The sequence below is a fragment of the Stenella coeruleoalba genome, assembly GCF_951394435.1.
Source record: "Stenella coeruleoalba genome assembly, chromosome: 15".
NCBI lineage: Eukaryota > Metazoa > Chordata > Mammalia > Artiodactyla > Delphinidae > Stenella > Stenella coeruleoalba.
Window position 1 is genome coordinate 85,084,078 of NC_137161.1, and position 22,426 is coordinate 85,106,503.

The following is a 22,426-nucleotide window of genomic DNA, read 5'->3' on the forward strand; positions in this document are numbered from 1 at the left end:
CCACTCCCCACAAGGAGCCCGTCCCACTCAGAAGTGAGATACTGTGAGTTCAATATGAGAGCTCTTACGTTATTGGGCGATGCAAAAACTCTAGAGAAAGACAGCAGGATGAAATGAAAGCGAAAAAGATGCAATGGGAGCAGGAGAAAGGCTCTCAGGCCGCGCCGTATCTGAGGAACAGCTTCTGAACTCGCCCGTGTTTGGGGTATTTAAGACCAGGTCTCGCACAGGGACAATAAGACCTCTTTGGTGATCAGTTCAGTATTTGCACAGGCAGCGTCGCTAGGCTCTCGAGGGTCCTTTCCACATCACGTCTAATGAATTTGAAGAGGAAAATATTTAAATCGAAGGACAAGTGACTCTTTTTTGCATATTTCTCCGCTCTCTGGATTCTTCAGCTGGTTCTTCAGTCGTTGATGGATGTAAGCTTTAAGCGCGGCAAACGGAACACAGCCCCCAAAGGGATCGTCATCACATGATTTTGCTCGGCCTGCCCCAGGGTGGACCCCCGGCTACAGGTGACCCGAACTGTCAGGGAAGCAACAGCAGCCCCGCGGCCTCCCCCGAGCCTGGGTATCAGGTTCACTCGGCACAGCCGGGCCCATGTCCCCTCCAGCGCTTCTCTGCGTCCAGGACAGAGCTGGTCACGGTCACGCTGGGGGCGGAGGTGAGGTCAGCTCGCCCACTTCCCAGCCCCGGCTGGACAGTGTCCAAGCCGTCCAGGGAACAACCTGGTCACGCACAGGGACGTGCCCCCGGCGTTAGCCCGGCCGCTGTACGTCAGCCGTGTCTAACAGATGAAATCACGTGCCGTCGTCATCTCCTCGTCACTGGTTATTAAGCACTAACAACATTTTAAATGTGTGCTTGGCAGCTGGCTGTTTACGCAGAATAACTGCATCTCTCTGGAAGCCAAGGACTTCTTTCTTAAGAAAGGATATGTGTATTTTGAAAATATCTTTAAAAAAACATCGGATTGCCTCAGGTGTGGCCCCCGACCAGCAGTGTGGGTGCCACCTGGGGCTTGTTCCACTGCAGGCTCTGCAGCCTCACCCCAGACCCAGGAGTCGGCCACGCGGGAGTGGAGCCAGCACTGGTCGGGGGGAGGCCCTCATCTGATGCTCTGCACAGCGCTAGAAGCATCACTGTCTGCGAGGGAGGGCAGGGGTGACTGCTTGTCAGTAGACAGGACGCCTTGCTCCGGGACGCTGCGGGCTCCAGGCTCCCCTGACGGCCAGGAAGGTAGAAAGGGCCCCGCGGGGTCACAGCGCTCAGAGGACAGGATACACTCCCTCCTTCTCTACCACCCCACGGCTTCTCCCGAAACACAGTCCCTGTGTGGAGAGGCGGTTATTCCTCTGGGGAGTTCTAAAAACTGTATACGTTTTATTTGTTTTGTATTCTCTTCGGGTCCCGTGTGGTGTGCCACGCTTCCAAGAAAATAATTAGGTTACAAAACCCTAACTGGGCGTGGAGGGTGCGATGGGGGTAAATGCCGGCTTCAGCCTTTCCGGGCCTGATGAGCAAAGCCGTTGTGCTTTTTTCTCAAAGACCAAAACGAGGCCAACTGACCTTTTCAAAGAGCAAGAGACTTCTGGCTTTAATTACAGGACTGAACGGATGGCCCCATGACATCCTCTCACACCCACACGTATTTTGTAAATTCCTTGGAAAAACACTTTCATTTAAACATAAACTGTGGAGAGAAAAAGTTGAGTGCAATTTCCAAAGCTGGATGAGGGTGAACGTTTAGGAGGAGACTCTGACTTCCAGAAAGCCCCGCGAGCAGGGTCCCCTCGGCCCTGCTGTGTGTGGACAGACTCTTCACCCTTCACGCCCCTTCCTCGCTCCCCTCCTCCCATGCCTTTTCCCGCCACCTACCTGCTCCTCACTCCTTCCCTCAAACCCACATTTTCACTCTTTTGTTGCGTGAATGCAGTTTTGTGCTTCCTGGTCTTAAGTGTAACGTTCACTGACCCCCGGCCATCCGAGCCAGGAGCTGACACCCCTCTTTTAAAGGCCCCCAGGGACTTCTGCACAAAAGATGCCCATCAACTCCGAGCGTGAGAAACGGCCCAGGGAAACGCGGCAGCAGGGACGCCAGGGCCCGAGCGCACTGACCTGGGGGCACCCCGGAAGAGATAGTGGACGAGGTGGCCAGGCCAGCGCCCACAGCGGTGAGGGCCGCCACGTCGATGGTGTAGGTGGTGAGAGAGGACAGCCCTTGGATCTTATACTCGTGCGTCGAGCTGTTGAGAGTGCGCTCCATCCGCGAGTCGCTCTTCCCGTACACCTCCCAGGAGATCTGGTAGCCTGGAAAACAAGCGAGGGCACAGGGTGAGTCCGGGGTCCCGGGGACAGAGGCTGGGCCACCCGTTTATCTCGGAGAATCTGAGCAAGAGCCGGGAGCTCAGCCGGGCCCACTGAAGTCCACTGCGAGTCCACAGCCCCCGGAAACGAGACCCCGGGCCGGGCCCCTCCATCCGGCCGCTGGATCCACAGGGGCGGCAGGAGGACGGGGCTGGGATCTCGGCGAGCTCGGTCCCCGGCGCGTGGACGGAGGGGGCTGAGGGCTGGCTGGCAGCCTGCGGTGCTCGGTGCAAGTTTATCTTGTCAAATGATAGACGAGCTTCATCCGCGTTTCCATCTTTAGAAGCTGATATTTTCACTACACGGTACCCTAAATTAGCAGCTTGCTCCTGGCTTGCAACTAATTTGTGGAAACACTGCCACTTTTCCCTTTACAAAATGATTGAGAAAACACTTTTTGCCTTAAAGTTTCTCTCCCCCAGGGCACGAGTGTCGCTTCCAGCTCTGCCTTCCCCTTCGAGCCTGTTTTCCGAGCGACATCTGGTCTCCTCTGCACTCGGATCGTCCGGCGGGGCCTCATGATCACAATGTATCCAGCCATTGCAGTTTGGGGCTCAGAGAAAAAAGACCCCGCCAGCCCCTGGGTCAGCGCCCTTAGAGGGGGCTTCTGTGATTAGAGAACATTTAAGAGTGTCTCCTGAAGAGGGAGGTGGAGATGGAGGGCGCTCCTGGGGCCAAAGGCAGAGCGCTGAAAACGCCTGTTCTTCCGTCTTCCCGGCCGATAAACTGGGGAGACAGAGGCACTGGGAGGCGTCTTCTCGTTCCTCTCCCTCTGATGAAAGCAATAAACAGAGTGAGAAACTCTCACTCGCAGGTAAACAAGAATTTAGAGGAGAGCGTCCCGGGACCTCAGTGTTTTGAAAACAATAAAATTTTAATGTCAGAAGCCGCTGCCTGTCTGCTGTCCCACAGCCTGGCGACCTCTGTGTGCTGGGGGGCTCCTGTGCTAGGGTGGGGCAGACGGGGCACCCGGCAGTGGAGGGAGCAGGGGTCCCTGCCACACGTCGGAAGCCCCTAGCTGCGTTCCTGGCCCGTGGGGACCACTAGGCCCGCGGCTCCAGCGGCCTCTCGGGGGGCCAACCACTCACCATCTGCCGACTCCGGACCTTAGAACCTCCCTCCTCCCGGGGACCATCCTGACCTCTGGCTTCCCGCATTCTCAGTGGGCCGGCACGAACACCACGGTGCCCTAACATCAACCCGTTCTGTCTTTCTGGCCAGTTCAGATTTTTGGAACTGATTGTACAATTGAAAAAAGAGAAACCTTCAGGGCAGTGAGGATTAATGACTTCAAATCCACAGAGTATTTATGATGTTCCTGTGATGCTCTGAGCACTTCAGCTGCATTAATTCGCTCAACCTCGTGCCAGAGCCCTGAGGCTGGACCATCACGACCCCTACCTTACAAAGGAGCAAGCCTGTGCCACCAGAGGTTCCTGGACTGGCTGGAAGCGGCCCAGGCTCTTCACCCTCCACGGAGCCTCCTTCCACACGACCCGCCCTCGGAAGCCTTGACGTGCACAGGCAAACCTGCAAACCAGCCCCGGCCTTGGTAGGTTAGCCCGATAAATCTCTACATGGAGTGACGACACTCGGGGTCTTCCCTGAACGCACAGGAGGAGAAGGCTGTCGTTATGTTGTCATACACGCTTGCCGTCATGTACGTTGTTAATGTCACAACCTTGTCTGTCGGACAATTTTATTTGTTTAAAAGCTGTTCTTCATCAAAATTTCCTAAAATATAGCCTTCTGTTCTGCACGGCAACCTGGAGCCCAAGCACAGCAATTACAAAACCTTTAGCAGAAGAGAATTACTAGGATCTCCTGGCATCAAAACTGACACTCCAGTGTGCTGCCGTCGTGGCTACAAACACCACCCAACGGACGACTGAAGACGCCCGTGTGCTCAGGAAAGGGTGTGACGAACACCAGCACAGAGAGGCAGCTGGCCTGGAGGCCGCGCACAGAGGGACCACGCGGGGGCGTGCGGTGGGCAAGGCCCCGAGCGGGCCGTCCTGGCCGTGAGTGTCCCTCTGGCTCCGGTGCAGGAACAGGGGCCCCCCAGCCAGGGGCCGGGCCTCCAGCTGGCGCCCTACCTGCTCCAAACAGCTGCCCAACTGAGACTAGCAACCGGAGGAGCTTCAGAACTAATTCTGCGTGGATCCGCGTGAACTCTCTGCGAGAGGGCAGTGCATCCAACCCCAGGCTGTCTGCCTGCATCCCGGCCCTCACAGACCAGAGCTCACGCAGGGAGACAGGAGGACGCTGGAATTTACAGGGAGCGCTCGTGGGCAATTCGCGCGCGAGCCCGGCGGTCCTGCCGCTCGCCTCTCCTTCCGGCAGCACAGGGGAGCTCCCGGCACCCAGTTTCCTGAGGGCCGTCTGCACACAGAGCGGCCCGCACGCGGGACCGACGTCATGCTGCCGGCAGCTGCTCTAACGGCCTCGGGCGCTGACGGAGCGGCTTCAGAGGGACGGTCGCTGGTCCCCTGCAGACGTTTCCTGAAAGGGGCTTTTGGAGGCCAGGTCTGCCCACAAACACGGTTTTTCTTTTGCTCTACTCTCCCTCCAGCCTGGAAAAGGCCTCTGGGGTGCTGCCGGCATGCCCCACGGGAAGCCCAGTCAACCTGGGGAGCGCCGCCCTGCGTGTCCGGGCAGAGCGTCCAGGGCAGGGAGAGCCCCACGGAGGGCAGGGGTCCCTGGCAGGTGACCACCGCCGGGCTCCCCCCTCTGGGGAGGCCCTCTTCCCCCGCAGCCCATCGTACAGGGTGGGCGGGAAAGGCGACGGCACAGGCCAGACGTGGTGGGACAACGCGGCCCCGAGACAGGAGAGCGGAGCGTCTGCCTGCAGCTCAGGCCCAGACCCTCAGAGCTGCCACCGCGTACTCGCTCCCAGCCCAGGGGCAGCGCGACCCAGCTCTGAACAGCCGGCGCTGCGAAGGCCGAGTTCCACAATAAACATATAGCCGCTGCCTGTAACTACAGGTATTTGTTTAATAAAACACGAAATTGGGTTCGTTAAGCTCTATTAGCTGGTGTGACGGGTGACCACCCGTCGGGAGTACTGGTGCCCGCCGCTCAGCCTGGGGATGTCGGCTCCCCTCGGGTGATGACGCCCGGGGGGCTCCTTCAAGACTGGAAACTGGAGGGGAGACCTCGGTGCTCCCCAAGGGCAGGGTGGGGCTGAGGGTGTGTCTGTAAGGGGGCGAGGCCTGCCTGCTGCCCGGGGAGTGCGTCCACCGAGGGGTCCTGGCCGGATTTCTGAAACGCAGCACACTTAGGTGAAGCCTGAAGCCTGAGCTGACGGAGGTGAACGGTCTGCCTCTCCCCACCTCAGCCCCCTCTGAAATCAGCAGTAGGTACGGCTCTAATTCACTCTAATTCAGCCACAGACGGTCCCCGAGGGGCCTGAGCTCGAAGGCCTTTTTCTTCCAGGTGGGAGCCTCCTGCTAAGCGCTTGCTTCTGGGTTTGCCTTCCCTCTCACTAGCCTGTTTCTCCTCCCTTTGTGTACCTTAAAGTGACATCCTGCGTCTGCAACCTCCCTCCTCCGCCCCTGCACCTGCCTGGTTTAATTCCTTCCGCTCCTGGCCACAGGGGGGCTTCTTCATTACCTACTCAGCACTGCAGTCCTCTACTACGGAGACCTCGAACGTGCAACAGAGTGGGGTTTTGAGGTCCAGTTTCAACAGTGACTTTTCCCCATTCCTGGACTTAACATTATTTAAAGTGGGTATTTCAAAACATCAGCTTCTTGAGGGCAGAACTAGATTCGTAAATTTACTTCATTTAACAGTGAGGGCTAGAGGCGGCGCCAGTTCTCAGGTACCATCTGGACCCGAGGACTCCACTCTGTGAGGGGGTCTGGTCGAGTCCAGGTGAGTAGAGGGCACCCAGCAGGTAAGCAGTGGGCGGGGCTGACACTGGGAGGTTTCCTGAGTAACGGGAGAGAAAGGGGGAGTTTCGTGTAGGAACACGGTCCCCCGGGGCACTGCAGGGAGAGTGGTGCTGGACCCCCGCCCGTGTCTGTGGGCCCCCGCAGCCCTCCAGCTCGAGCGGGTCACAAGTCAGGATCAGAGCGCGCCGCACTCCTCCGGGTGCACCCTGTGTTTGCAAAGCTGAGTTTTTGGTGGTTGCTGTGATAAGGACACAGGAACAATGTGAAAACCGACGTGGAACAGGAGCTTCGGCAGGCAGGTCCACTCTGATTCCAAGTTGGAGAAGCTGGGCAGTACCTGGGGGCGCACACGTCCCATCAGGAACTAACTGGTTATTTGAAAAGGAAATGCAAATACTCTTTTCTTTCAATTAATGTGTCTGCTCTTTTCAAACGGCTATTAAGGAGCTAGGATAGAAATACTTACTAAGTTGTGTACACCTGACCACCTGGCAAGCAGAACTGCCGGGTGTTTCTCTGGCCTGCGGCGTGGCGAGGGACCCAGCGAGTCACCGAGAGCAAGGACCCGAGACAGGGACGCTCTGGGCTGGGGTGAGCAGCGCGGGTCGAACCCACGTCCAGGCGTTGATGATGTGGAAGAGAGGACGCGGCATCCCTGTCCTGGCTTGGCCACCTGCTGGCCGCGTGACCCTGGGACATTATCGCTCAAGGTCTCAGACGTGGTTAGGAGACGCACCTTGCCGGGTCGTTCGGAAAGTAAACAAGAGCCGGAACGCTAAGGGGGCCTGCACGCGGGAGGCGCCCACGGGTGGTGCTGCCACCCAGGACACAGGGCGGGAGGAAGGGGACTCTGACCCTGTGGCCAGGCCGGGGACAGCCGACCGCCCCTGGTCCACACGGCTCACTCCCGGACAGTTTTCTTGACAACACAGCTGGCATGAGCATGCTTCCTGGGCCACGGGGCTCACGAGGGACCCCAGGGGCATTGGTGGTCGGCTGGACCACCTGGCCAGTCGCTGAGGGGTGGGCACAGCTCCGGCTCCCGAGGGGTCACCAGCAGACGGACGTGAGGTCCCCAGGAAGGGCTGCCAGAGCGGTGGGCCCTGCGCTGTGAGAACGCTTCGTGGCTGGCGGGAAGGTTCAAGTGCTGTCTACTGAATGGAAAGGGCTGCCCGGGGCTATCACACCAGGCAGCCCCCGGGGGTCGCCCGCAGCCCCGTGAGGGTGTTTCGATGCCCGTGTGTGGGGCGGGGGGAAGGGGCGTGCGAGGGGAGCCCTGACCTGCTGGAACACGGTCCTCCCCAGCCTCCCCCGAGGCCGAAGCCCGTGCGGATTTTATCAGGTCTGCGATTCTTTTCCCCCAAACTAGGCTTTAAATTCAGCTTTAACCTGAGAGGTTCTTCAGAAACCTCTTCTACAACATAAAATCATTAAAAGCCCTACAAGGTGAGCTGTTCCCCAGAGACCCCGCCGCAGGAGAGGAGAGGCGGCTGGTGCCCAGCCCCGCGCCCCTGGGTCCCCGGGCGCTGCTCACCCTGAGGTCCCCCGAGGGTCCCGAGGGGGCCGGCGGCCTGGCACTGGCACCGGGGGCATGGCCTGGCCACTCGCAGGCCGGGGCGCCCAGGGCACAGCCGCCGAGGAAAGGTCACCCCACCCGCCTGGCCTCAGCCTCCTCAGCTGTAAACAGTCGTAATCTCAGCAGTCGCCTCACCGAGTTGCCCTGAGAACTAAGGGAGAGAAAGGCCCAGGAGAGGACACACCAGAAACACGGATTCCTGCCGACCGGAGGCGCTAGAGGCTTGTTCAGATAAGGCGCGGAGGCCAATCTCCAAACTCTGAGGCTGCAGCCCAGGCGGGAAAGGGCACCGCCTGGGGGATGGCGAGCGAGCCCTCTGCCCTCCGCCCTGCGGCTAGTCACCCTGCAGGGGCCGCAGGCACCCGTGCGCTGCCAGCCGTGCTGCCTGGGGCTGGGTCCATCGCTCCGTGTTGGGGCAAACGTGTTCCTCCTCTACCTGAAGACTGAGACCCTTACCTGTAACGATGCCGTTTTTCTCCAGGGGCTCCTGCCAGCTGACCTTCAGAGACGTGTCCAGGATCTCCGTGAAACTCAGGTGTCCCACAGCTCCGGGTTCTAGCAATTAAACACAAAGACGTCTGTTAGCAAGACAGCCCAATACTCTGGTCAGATTTGTGTGGAACGTTCTCACTGTGGAAGGGGGCAGGGAGCTGGGCCAGAGCCCGCAGGAAATGTCAGAGAAAACCCAGAAGGGACAGGGAGTCCGAGGTGTTGGAGGTGACCCGGCTATGGTCACATAAATTATTTCACTCGGCCTCATCCCGGCCTCACCGAGAACTGCAGAGGCCGGCAGCAGGGCAGGCAGACACAATCCCTTCTCTGTCTTTCTCCTGATCTGATCTAACTGGAACAACCAGGTGGCTGGATCCTGAAAGCAACCGCGTGCACCGGCATCCCCAGAGGCCTTTGCAGCCGTGTCATGTGTCTGGCTTGTGTGGGGACAGAGCCCAGAGCCCTGGCCCGGAGGCAGTCCCGGCCACACCTGGCTGCAGGGCGATGCCTGCCGACCTGATCCAGAATTCCAGGCCGCAACCCTTACTCACTCTCCCCAGGGGCCCCAGGGGCAGGGCGGGCGCGAGAAATTTCCAGCAAAACGGCACGTTTCCCTGGAGTTTCCCTGACCGTAGCCCCTCCTAGTGCAGGAGGGCAGAGTGGCGGAGCTGCGATTGAACGCTGGGCTCAGCGGGGTTCAAGCCTGGCCCCTCTGCTTGCTGGTTGTGCATTACTTAAGCTCTCTAAGCCTTAGTTTGCTCATCTGTGAAATGGGGAAAATAAAAATGACTCACTCCGCAAGGTAATCGTGAGAAGGAATGGAATAAAACACGGACGCGTTTAGCGTGTCCTGACACCACAGCAATGCTGATGGACGTTGGCTGCTATCGTTACTAGTTGTCAGTTATCGTACCATCAGAATATAAAGTCACCTCTAAGATGAACTTGCTGCCACTTGGAAGAACACCAGAGAGAAAAGGCCTGAGAGGCCACAACAGGAGTTCAACAGATCCAAGATCACGGATTCTCAGAGCCGGAGGGACATTACGAATCTGCTCGGATCCCTCCCCGGCTTTGCGGCCGTAAAATTCAACGCCAGGCCCAGGGCAGCGAAGCAACTGCCCGAGGATGCACCCACCAAGCCCAGAGCTGGGCCTGGCACGGGGGCCTCCTGCTTGCTCTGGGGGGACCGCAGGGCCGTCCGGGGGCTCAGTACTTGTGGCGCACGGGCTTAGTTGCTCCGCGGCACGTGGGATCTTCCCGGGCCAGGGCTCGAACCCGTGTCCCCTGCATGGCAGGCGGATTCCTGACCACCGCGCCACCGGGGAAGCCCACATTTCACTCTCTGAGTGTGGAACGTGGTAAAGGAGAACGGCTGTCAGGACCATCTCATCCTCCCCCAACTGTGAGTTTCCAGAAAGACAGTCTGACGGATTTTTGAACTGACTTGTTCTTTTTTCAATCGATAGAGCAGCAAAGAAAGCTTTTGGTTCCTTTTCTATTCTCAGTGTTTCTGCTCCCTGGATTCCTGCCCAAATAGTCCTGGTCCTCTAGCTCTGCTGGAACCAGCTGGCAACGTCCAGGCTTAAGTTTATATTGTTTCCTCTCTACTGAGCTTCCCACTCCACACACCCTGGCCCCAAGTTCTTATTTCATCAGAGCGTTGGAGAAGGAGGCCAGCTGGACGTGGGGCTAACCGTGGCGCCGTCCGCGCCGTCACTACAGAGCGATGGCGGCCATTCCTCCAGCACCCAGAGTCCCAAGTCCTCTTTTCCATACACATTTTTTTTTTTTTTAGAAGATGTTGGGGGTAGGAGTTTATTAATTACCAAGTCCTCTTTTAAAGGCCACACCCCCCCCCCAAGAGCTGACAGCAGCCCTACCTCCCCCGTTTCAGTGAGATCGTCCCTACTTACAAGGATGTTCTATCTTTCTAAGTAGGATGAACAGGCTCCCTGCCTATCAAAAAATGGTGGTTCAGTTAGAAAATTCTAAAAAGATGACATCACTGCCGTTTTTCTCAATTCCCCAGACATTCCTGATCTCTCTCGTCCTTACGAACGGCGGGCCTGGCGGCCCTTAAGGCTCTGTTTCCTGGCTGCACAGCACTGTGAGATGTTTCCCCATAGTCAGTGTCTGTCTGTTTAACTGGCAACAATAGGGCTTTTTTAGTAAAGAATTCAGCCAGGAGGCTTCTCTCACTTATCTGAAGAAGTTCTCTGCTTTTTGCCACTTTTTATTTTTAACAAATGTCCTCCGGGAAGTAAAACCTGACATCCGGTTGGACCTGGCCATGGTCGTTGCTGAGATGCGGCCCTGGCCTCTTCTTTCAATAATGAACTAGAGGAAAACGTCCAAATGATGAAGGGCCGGGAGGGGTGCTTGACAGCCACTCCTAGAGTTCACCACCACCTTCCTTAGTTATGGGGACTCTCCCCTCCCACCCCGCTTGCAAACGTAAAGCTGTTAGGCTGCGTTTTCCCACAGAGGAGTGGAGCACGGAGCCTCCGAGCAAGCAGAACGTCCCTTCTACTTCCAGAGGTCCCTCTGCTCACCACCCCCTGCACTGTCCCCAGACCGGCCTCCCCTCACACGACAGGGCCAGCGCCCAGGGAGCCTGTCGTTCCTCTTACGGCCACCTGATTCCCAAAGCGACTGCATCCGCTTAGGTGGATGGCACTGATGTCAGATATTTCCATCTGCGGTTAGACCACGGGCTCAATTATATTCCCTCAATTATTTTCCTAGGAAAATAAGGTCATGATCGCTCATTGCTAGGACTCCCAAACCTACGGCTTCAGACTCTCTGCTGCCCCCAGGCCACACCTGCCTCCATGTGAGTGTGATCCGACCAAACCCAGCGTCCTAACCCTGGACCTGTTTCCCTCCTTTCAGTCACGGGCATCACCATCTGCCCCGTCACCTACGCTGAAGTATGTGGAGTGATCTGCAGAACCCCTTCTTCCCACCCCCGAAGTCTAACCAGCCCCCAGTTCTCTGTGACATGCCTCTAGCGTCTCCCCTACTGCTGGCTCCACCGCTGGTGTAGAGGTGCACAGAAGTACTTGCCTTCTTCCCAGATTGCATCACCTTTCTCTCTAGCCCATCATCACAAAACCTCCAGACAGAGCTGTTGAAACACTCAAGTCACAGCCCTAAGGGAAATCCCTCTGTGGTTCCCCAATGCCTAGACTATCTCTGTCCAAGCGTCTTAACTTAGCAGTTGAGACTCTCCTGGGTCGGCTCCCAACTTGTTCTCTAGGGTCACCCCCACCCCACAGGCTACACTGAAGCTGAGCTGAATGCCTCATACCCTCTCACACTCTCTTCCACTCCCTTTGCCTTTACGGGTTCTATCTCTTCTCAACCATTCTCGGCATCAGAAGCTCATCCGTCAGGGCTGACCTCAGTTCTCAGCTCCTCCACAAGACTGACCTGACCCCCCCAGGTATTTTCTGTCACTCCTCCCTGGGCTGCCGCAGCCACTGCTAACGACCTCCTTCCTCAGTGGCACTGACCTCAGTCCTGTCCACCTCAGATCTGATTAGGCTGGGAGCTCTAAAGGCAGAGGCTGTACTTACTTATCTCTGCTCCCCCTTCAACACGCAGCTGGCTACCTCTCACATGATAGGTATTCTACAAACCTCGGAATGGAAGTACGTATACACGTTTGTATGTTGGACAGACGGATGAATGAATCCCCTGTAATTATGACAGGCCCAGTACACACAGAACTTGATGAGGTAGCCTTAATATTTTTTTTTGAAAAAAGAGAAGGCTACACCTGACCAACTGTCTCTTTTAATCCTAAAATCTGATGAGGGCTATAGAAAGTTTATAATTATAAGGCAGATTCCAAAGCAGAATACACATTATATTTTCAAGAACTCATGAAACCTTAACTGAGACTGATCATGTTCTGGGCCATAAGACAAACCTCAATAAATTTAAAAGAAGTGAAATTATGCAAAGTGTGTTCTTTGACTGTAATGGAACCAAGCTAGAAGTCAAAGGCAGAAAGACAGCAGGAACATCTCCAACACATGGAAATTAAATGCCACACTTCTAAATAATCCATGGGTCAACGAGGAAGCCTCAGAGGAAATAAAAATGTATAGAGCTCAGTGAAGATGAGACAGAACGTACCAAAATATGTGGGATGCAACTAGAGCAGTGTGAAGAGGAAAATTTATAACACTAAATGCTGACATCAGAAATGAGGACAGACCTCAGATCAATCACCTAAGTGCTTACCCCAAGAAATTAAAAACAGAAAAGCAAAATAAACCAAATCAAGCAGAAGGAAATATAAGAGCAGAAATCCATGAAATTGAAAATAAGAAAACAATAGAGAAAAGTCAATGAAACAAGATAGCGGTTCTTCAAAAAAAAATCAATGAAGTTGATAAATTTCTAGGAAGAATGACCAAAAACCTCCACAAAAAACAGAAGAAAGAATGAAATAGGGAATATGACTATATATTTTGCAGCCACTAGAAAAACAATAAGGAAGTACTACCAACAACTTTACACTCAGAAATTCAACAACTTTGTGGATTGATTCCTTGAAAATCACACACTACCAAAATGAAATAGACGACTGAACACTACTGTAACCATTAAAGAATCTGAAGTTACAACTTAAAAACTCCCAAAAAAGAACTCTCCAGGAACAGAGGATTTCACTGAAAAATTCTACCAAACATTTAAAGAAGAATGAATACCAATTTTACACAATCTCTTCCAGAAAACAGAAGAGTACGAACTTATTTTATGAGGCCAGTATTATGCTGATACCAAAACCAGACAAAGACAATAAATACAGCAAAGTAAAATTTCAGACCAATATCTCTCATGAACTTAGATGTAAAACATCTTCCATAAGGTATTAGCAAACTGAATCCCACAACATGAACAATAATTATACACCATGACCAAGTGGGATTTATTCCAAGCATGCAAGGTTGGTTCAACATTTGAACCATCAACCTTATCAATTAACAAACTAAATTAATTAACAAATTAATTAGTTAATTAACTAATTAACAAACTAAAAAGAAAAATCATATGGTCATATCAATTGATGCTGTAAAAGCAGTTGAAAAAATTCAACATTTATTCATGACAAAAACTCTCAGCAAGTTAATATCAGAGGGGAATTACCTCAACTTGATAAAGAACAGCTATGAGAAATATCATACTTAACAGTGGAAGACCAAATGTTTTCTCTCTAAGATCAAGAACAAGGCAAGAATGTCTCTCTCACCACTCTTATTCAACATAGTACTAGAAATTCTAGTCATTGCAATATGGCAAGAAAAAGAAATAAAGGACATATAGATTAGAAAGGAAGAAAGGGAAGGACATGGATATGTCTATAAAAGAAGAATCTTTGTGGTATTGGAACCATGCAGTATCTTGATCGTGATGGTAGATACACAAATCTATACATGTGATAAGTTGCATAGAACTAAACACACATGCGCGCATGCGCACGCGCGCACACACACACGAGAACAAGTAAAACTGCAGAGATCTAAATTGGATCGATGGGTTGCATCAATGTAGATATCCTGGTTGTGATGTACGATACTTTTGCAAGCGTTACCATTGATGGAAACTGGGCAAAGTGTACATGGGACCTTAGTATTATTTCTTACAAGTTCATGTGAATCTATAACTATCTCAATAAAATTTCAGTTAAACAAAAAGCAGATCAAAGTCAGAGTATGGAAAGAACATCAGGGATCAGTTAATAGTGGCAGAGTTACTTTTTATCTTTTTAATGGGAGGAATATCAGTGGTCTCAGAGGGTCAAGAAATCCATTTCTATTCTTCCTGTGTCACTAATTTGACATAGACCTTGAGTCAATTCAAGGCGGTTACAGCAGAGTAGTGGCGTGAAAGCCAGGTGGCTAGGGGTTATGGGGAGCGGGAGAGGTTAGGAGGCAGAGTAATCGTTTATACTGAGAGCTGGGTGACTCAGCGGGCAGCACGGTCAGGGAGTTGGCACTTCTGGGTGAGGGAGACCTGAGCATATTTGTGGGCTGAGGAAAGGTCAGACTCTTCATCCTCTGAGAGAGGAGGGAAGAGGACCAAGAGTGAGAACATAGGGAAACTCAGGTGGAAGGGGGGGAAGCGAGGAAGCTCAACTTGCACGGCCTTGACCTCTGTAAGTGTCATTGCTGGGAGGACAGTGAAGCTGGGTCTCAGGGGGCAGGGCAGAGCAGAGCAGTGGATGACAGCACCGAGCAGAGATAAGTACAGAAGGTCAGACCACACCCAGAGCCCAGCTGAGATGGGAGAGGAGGAAGCTGGAGGAGAGACAAATGGCAGCCTTTTTAAACTTATTTAAGTTTTAATTCTCCTTATAAAAGAGTACATACTCATTGTAGCAAAGAGAATATGCAGAGAAATAAGAAGAAAATAGTAAAAGATACCCATAATCATGTCACATGGAGATAACAACTGTCGGAATTGTGATATATTTCCTTCAAGGTCTTTTCTCAGCTAATATGGTGTTATACAAGTGTATTTGTATAAAATTTGTAACTCATATAGTTTTGTATACTGTTTTTTTTTTTTTTTTACCATGTAACATGAGATCAAGACCGTTTCCTCGCAAAACTTCTTTTTAATAACTACAAAATATTTAGTATATTGTCATTCCATAGGTTTTCAATTATCCCCCTTTGGAACATTTGAATGTTTTTCATTTTTTTTTCAATTACTAATAATTGTAACTAACCTCATTGTATATAAATCTTTATGCACATCTGTGATCATTTTCTCAGAAAATGTTTTCCAGAAGCATCAGTTGGCCTAGGAGCAGAGAAACAGCTGATCTGAATTGACCAGCTGGAGACAATGGAAAGTCCAGGGTCTTAGAGAGGCGCAGGTGAGATTCCCCTAGGGAAGGTCGGGGAAGACATGGGCTGGGAGGCTTTAAGGGGAGATTCAAGAAGAAGGTAAGGGGATTGGAAGTTGAAATCTGAGTGAAGAGAAGTCTAGCAAGACAAGACCAAAGGCTGACTGTACAGCTGGGACTGGACTGTCCCTCTTGTCCTCACAGCTCCTTCCTCTCGCCAGGCTTCCTTCCATACTCCACAGACCACCTCTGCAAACATTATTACTACTTTCAATGACTTACCTCTCCAGGGTGAGCAGACTGTGAACACACTGAGAACACGGAGCTTGCTAGAGACCCACCCTGGCTCCTCCCCTGTGCTGGATACGACAGTGGCCCAAACCTCTTTGACAACTGGCTAAAGGCTATCGATAAGAACTGGGAAAGGAGTACTCACTGTCTTCATGTGTCCGTATGAGCTGAGGCGGGCTTGGAGGCCCGTCCCCCGGAGTGGTGAAACACAGAACTGATGTGAAGTAAGCCGTAAACTTCTTCAAGTTCGTTATGTACCCGTGGTGGACTCCATGGAAATCTGGAGCAATGGTGACGACAGTGACGGCCTCGGGGACATCGGCTGGCCACGCCAGAAGCTGGGATGGAACGGGGTGAAAAAGAGATCCTTTTCATTGCATGTCTTCACCCTCAAGTCTGCATCAGAATTTTATTTCATGGTTAAAATGTCTTCAAAGAAAGCAAAGTTGTAATTAAGGAACCCCATACAGCCTACATTTTATAATCTCACTGAAAAATATTGAGTTTAAAAGATATCTCGTAGATTATTGAGTACAAATATGTATATTTATATATATTTTTATACATGTGTACATAAATAAAATATCTACTCTAACTCATATTGGGAAAATGGACACTCCTCAAACCTTCACCTTCTGTTCACTTAAACATGTTACAGAACATATTTATTTTTGAACATTTAGAAATAATGATGACATTACTGTTATTCAACTGCATCAGTGCAATCAAACATCAGTACAAATATTTTTCTAGTTAGGCACCTGCGGATTCAAAAAGAAGCCCCCGGTTCAATGGAAACAATGGTAATTATTTATAACTCACATGACACCAGTTTTCTAAAAAGGATTTTAGGAGACATTATACTTTTAAAGAAATGTAGTACATATACACGTTCCAAGGGAAGTTGTTTTAATGTTTTGGCAACATTATGTATGAGTGTGACTTTTAATTCCTCTGACACCAAACATTTCTAGGGTTAATTAGGTCTGAAAATGGACACTGTGCAGAACAAGGAGCATATTTATATAGATTTTAGGCCGACAACCAAGCCATCGAATGAACACCCCAGTCTTGCCAATAAGACCTGACAGGAGAGTCAGGAAGGCAGAATCCACTTCGTTGATCAACATGATTTCCTTTCTAAGGAGCTTCTGACTGTAGATACCTCTGGGGGGGAAAAAAAGGCAGGACAAATTTCCAGCTACGTCTGCCTTTCTAGTGAAAACCAAGTGTTTTAGTAAGTTGAATCCAAATGGAAAAAAAAATTGGAAAAAGAATTAACTGTGTGTCTGAGGCAATAACACTCTGAATCTGAAATGACCAAGTTTTCAAGCAAACTCTCTATAAAGATACTCCCTGAGTTCACCTGCTGTCACAGAAGATTTGCGAACATGCTGCAGGTACCATTCAGATGGTCTCCCAGGCCAGCCAGGAGATGCTGATCTAAAAGGAAAAGTAACCTGTACTTTTGGAAACTGCATCCAGGTACATCTCCGAAGGTAACATATTCGGGTACTCAGACAAAGGGCAGATAGGAGTCTGTCCTTGTCTCTAATTCAGTCCGGATAGGTGCCCCGAGTCAGCTGGTCCCAGTTCTACAAACAGAACTTTCCCTAAAGTAGCGAGAGGGGGACCTACTTATCCTTACTTGGTAGAAACACCACTCAGTTGCACCCAGTGCGCTTTGAGAGAACGCCCTTCCGGGAAGAAGTGGTTTGTACACGTGCCGATTCCAATCAACAGGGATAAGTCTCCGACTGGGCATTTGAAAATGGACGGCTCTTCTCGTAACATTGCTCAGTTCTATATGAACCGTCCTCTTTTTTTCTTTCTTTTTGTTTTTTGGCCATGCTGCGCGGCTTGCGGGATCTTAGTTCCCCCACCAGGGGCTGAACCTGCACCCTCGGCAGTGAAAGCACCGAGTCCTAACCACTGGACCGCCAGGGAATTCCCGTGCACCATCCTCCTGATAACCAATAATTTGAGTTTCTGAACCAGTATAGCTGATGAAAAGACCCTGGATAAAAGGTGACCCCAGAAGGTCAACACACTCTGTAACCGGATGCCGTGGGTTCCTGATGAAATGAGGGGCGGGCAGCCCCCTCACTCATCACAAGACCGTGACACACCACGGCAGCCGCCCGGAGGCTGTGGCCCAAGGCGCCTACCTTGTAGCCCTGGTTGATGCCGTTGATGAACTGCTGGGGTGGAGGGTTCCACAGGAACTGGATGGTTGTGGAGTTCACGGCTTCCACCTGCACGTTCTGCGGGGGCGAGGTCGGCACTGCTCCAGGGCAGCGGAGGGAGACAGCAGGACACGCGGCAGGAGGCGCGGGGCAGGGGAGGGGAGAAGAGATGCTTAGCTGCTGCTCAGGATTCCCCAGCGATCGCAGCGCTGAGAACGGGGAGGGTGATGGACGTTTTGGGAAGCTAATCGTGACGTTACAAAGAAGCAGAACTGGGCGACTTCTCATTTTCTGCTGGGGAATTCTTTAAGGCACACGCAGAAAAGCGGACCGGATCACCTGAGCCCCGTGGGCGAGCCTTTCCTAGGGATCCCAGGATGCATAGCAAACAAAAGCGTTCTCTGGTTTTTTTTTTTCAGTTACCCAATATTTGAGATCAAGGCAAGCTTTCATCCAGAAATCTGCCTTCCCTGTTATATGTCACAGTGTTTCAAGCCCAATTATCCTTCACATGAAAAAAAAATCATTTTTATAGGTATTGTTACTTATTCATTTGTAGGCTAAATTTCTCTCTGTCTGCCATAGAAATTATCATTTAAACAATTTCCACTTTCCACTTCTTTTATTGATTTCAACAGCTACTGAGCCCAATTACACACCTGCCCAGTGGCCTGTCTTCAAGGAGTCATATTCTAGGGGAGGCACTCACAGAACTGAAACAGGCAAGCAACTCTAGAAAACACACGGGGCAGAGCCTCTGCCCTAGGGAAGCACGGAAGGCCTCTCGTCAGAAGACACCTGCACTAGGTCTGGGATAGAACTCTGAGGAGGGAAAGGCCTTGCGAGAGGCACTCGCACCTGGGAAAACAGAGTGAGCAAAGGCGTGGTCTCATGAAAAACCTGGTGAATGGCGAGAAAACAGTGAGCGTGGCTGGACATGGGGCCCGGGGGTAAGAGGGGCGGAGGAAGTAGACAGGTCGCTGTGGGGACTGCCTCACATGCCGAACACAGTGGACAACAGTGTATACGGTAGGCAATGGGGAATCAAAAGCCTTGGAAAACAGCAGTGACGTGACATGGCCAGCTTTTTAAGGACGATAACCTCAGTGGCCCCTGCAGAGGGTACTAGTCCACTGGCTGTGCCACAACTTTTTGCAGGATGCAGACGAAGGTCCTGGTTCTTCAGGAGCTTGTTTCAAAAGAAAAGACACTGAATCCCAAAGGACCCTTTGGCTTAAGGTACAGAAACAAAGACAAGAGTCTCTTGGCACAAAACACGTGAGGACAGAGCATGGTCCTGTTAAAAATTACTATACACCTTTCATTACACTCTTCTTCAGAAGCTCATCTCATTAGGCAGAGGTGAAAAACATAGAATTCATCCAGGCCCCTCCAGTCACGCTCCAGGTCACCTGTCTTTTCCCATCTGCTCTGGCTGCGCTATCTCTGGGTCCCTCCCTCAGTAAGTCACCAAGAAGACTGTCCCACTTCTCACTCAGCACCCATCCAAAATTTGTGGACTAAAAATGGCCACGGGGATTGCTTTGCCTAGGCTGTAGAAAGTTGGAAAGAACATCGCAGCCATTAAGCATGAGAAAAAGCTGAACAAACGATAGAGTCCGAACTTTTCTTGAGCCCGTAAGGAAGCTGAGGTCACAGGGCAACCAAGTGTCTAAAAGATAAGAAAAGACGGACCTCCCCAAGGAGTTGGAATGTGAACATGGGCTCGCCTGTGACAGAGCACGAGAGAAAGAGCAATGGACACCACACAATTGGGAAAATTCAGCGAAATTCTTAATGAATTGCTAAAGGCTGAATGTGGGCTAGCAAGGGAGTACATAGAAAGTCTGTGCTGCAGATACACAAAAAGGTACAATGCATGTAAGACACAAAAACAAGAATAACAGCCCTTCTCATCAGAAACTATGTGAGCCAGAAGGTAATGGGGTGATATCTTTAAAGTACTGATAGAAAAATCTATCACCCCGGAATTCTACATTCTGTGAAAATATCTTCTAAATATGAAAGCAAAAAAAAGACATTTTCAGAAAGACAAAAACTGAGAGAATTCATTACTGGCAGACCTGCATGCACTATGACAAATGTTAAAGGAATATGATATCAGACACCAAAACTTTAGATCTATGCAAAGAATTGATGACTTCTGGAAATAGTTAAAATGAAGTAAATGTAATGTACTTTCTTCTTATTTTGGCTCTCAAAAAATAGTAGCAATTTACTGTGGGCTTATAACATAGGTAAGAATAAAATGACTGACCACAATCGCACAAAAGGTGGGAAGAAGGGATTGAAGGTATACTGTTACAAGGTCCCTACATTACTCACACAATGGATTTCAAGATACATTGTAGTTAATGAATGATATATATATTTAAACTCCAGAGTAATCACTAAACAGATTTGAAAAAGAGATATAAATAAGGCAAGAGTAGAAAAAATAATGTAATTGTAAAAATATCTAATGAATCAGAAAGCAGGCAGGCAAAAGGAAGAGAAAAGGAAAAAGATAAGAGAACAAATAGAAAACAATTAGCGAGACAGCAGGTTTTAATCCCATCATATCGACAGTTACATTAAATATATAATGTAATATATTGTCAATATATTTTATTGTATAAGCCAATAAAAGAGAGATTATCAGTTGGATGAAGAGCGAGACCCAACTACATGGTGTTTAAAACAACCCCACTTTGAATATGAGGACACAAATAGCTTAAAAGTAAGAGAACGGAAAAAAATACATGAAACGCTAATTAAAAGGAACCTGGAGTGGTTATATTAATATCAGTCAAAGTAAATACCCTACCAAGGAATAAAACCAATGATAAAGAGGGATATTATATAATGATGACGTGATCTATTCACCAAGAAGACTCAGCAATCCTAAATGCAGATGCAACAGAGCTTCAAAGTACAAAAGGCAAAACTGAAAAAACTGAAAGTAAAAACTAGACAAATCTATTAGTATAGTTGGCAACTTCAACACTCCTTTATTTAAAAAAAAAGAGGTAGACAAAGGATATCAGTAAGGATCTACAAGAACCACATCATCAAGTAACTTAACCTACATAATGTTTCTTTTGAAATCTACCCAATAACAACATACTACACGTTCTTTTCAAGCACATATGGAACTTAACTGAGGTGGACATATTTGAAATATACATGTCATGTAAAACAAACCTAAACAAGTTAAAAATAACTGAAATCAAAAAGTACGTTTTATGACCCAACAGAATTAAACTTGAAATTAACGACAGAAAGATATGTGGAAAATCCCTAAAAACTTCACGATTAAGGAGCACATTTCAAAATATCCCATGAGTTAAAGAGGAAATCACATGGAAAGTTAGAAAGCATTTTCAGTTTAATGGAAGTGAAAAACACAACATATCAAAATTTGGGGATGCAGAAGTGTTAGAGGGGAATTTATAGCATTTAGATGTTTATATTAGAATCTAAACTTCTATCTTAAGAATCTATGAGAGTAAATTAAACCTATGGAAAGAAACAGTAAAGAAAAAGAGCAGAAATCAATGAAATAAAAATAAACAATAATTGAGGAAATCAATGAATCCAAAAGCTGGTTCTTTTAAATATCAATAAACTCTTAGCCAGACTGATCAAGAATAGACAGAAATCACAAATTACCAACATCACCAGTATCAGGAGAGGCCTCTATAAACCCTACTGAGATTAAAAGAATAGAAGAGCATTTTGAGTATCTTTATGCTCATTAATTCAACAACTTAGATGAAATGAACAAATTCTTTAAAAGAAACACACTTCCAATCTACTCAAGAAGAAATAGATGACCTGAGTAGTCAAAGAGCTATCAAATATTTGAATACAAAATTAAACCCTTGCAACAAAAAAAACTCTAAGCATATAAGGTTCACTGGTTAATTCTACCAAGCATTTGAAGAATGAAATAAAAGACATTGTAAAGCATTATCCTAACACCAAAATAAGAAACAGATGTTGAAAAAAAAAAAAAAAGAAAACTACAGGCCAAATATCCCTGAGAACACAGGTGCAAAAACCCTTAATAAAATATTAGAAAGTCAAACTCAGCAATATGTAAAAATCACAATTTATCCTAATCAAGTGGGGTTTATCTTATAAACATAAGGCTGGCTCAATACCTGAATATCAATCAGGGTAATTCAACATTATCAATAGAATTTTAAAAATAGAATCATCTTAATAGATTTAGAAAAAGAATTTGACAAAATTCAACCTCCACTAGTGATTAAAAAAAACCCCTCAAACTAGGAATTAAAAGGAACGTACTAAACTTGCTAAGGAGCATCTGTAAATCACCTACAACCAACAACTTATTTAAAATGAAAAACTGAACGCTTTCCCCTAAGATCAGCAACAAAGCAAAGGTGTCTTTCTTGCCATTCCTACTCTGGAAGGGCAAGCTGGTGCAGTAATCCAAGAAACAGAAATCAAAGGCATACAGATCGAAAAGGAAAACAAAACAAAACAAAACAACCTCTCTCTATTCACAGACAATATGATCATCCATGTAGAAAATTCCTCAGTCTACCAACTATATACTCCTAGAACTGAAATTAGCAAGATCAAAAGACAGAAGTCAATTATATTTTGAAACATGAGCAATGGACAACTGGAAATTGAAATTAAAAATTTAGTACTGGGGCTTCCCTGGTGGCACAGTGGTTAAGAATCCACCTGCCAATGCAGGGGACATGGGTTC

The 22,426-nt window shown here is 49.3% G+C and overlaps 1 protein-coding gene across 1 annotated transcript in view; it reads right to left on the reverse strand.

The window, feature by feature from the left end:
* SDK1 (sidekick cell adhesion molecule 1) overlaps positions 1 to 22,426 on the reverse strand; it is an 816,979-nt gene that overhangs the window by 127,763 nt on the left and 666,790 nt on the right. Inside the window, exons 18-21 of the mRNA XM_079943718.1 lie at positions 17,662 to 17,777; positions 15,639 to 15,831; positions 8,299 to 8,397; positions 2,122 to 2,313 (exon numbers count right to left, since the gene is read on the reverse strand). Of these exons, the coding sequence (XP_079799844.1) occupies positions 2,122 to 2,313; positions 8,299 to 8,397; positions 15,639 to 15,831; positions 17,662 to 17,777 (600 nt within the window). The remainder of the gene's footprint in view (positions 1 to 2,121; positions 2,314 to 8,298; positions 8,398 to 15,638; positions 15,832 to 17,661; positions 17,778 to 22,426) is intronic.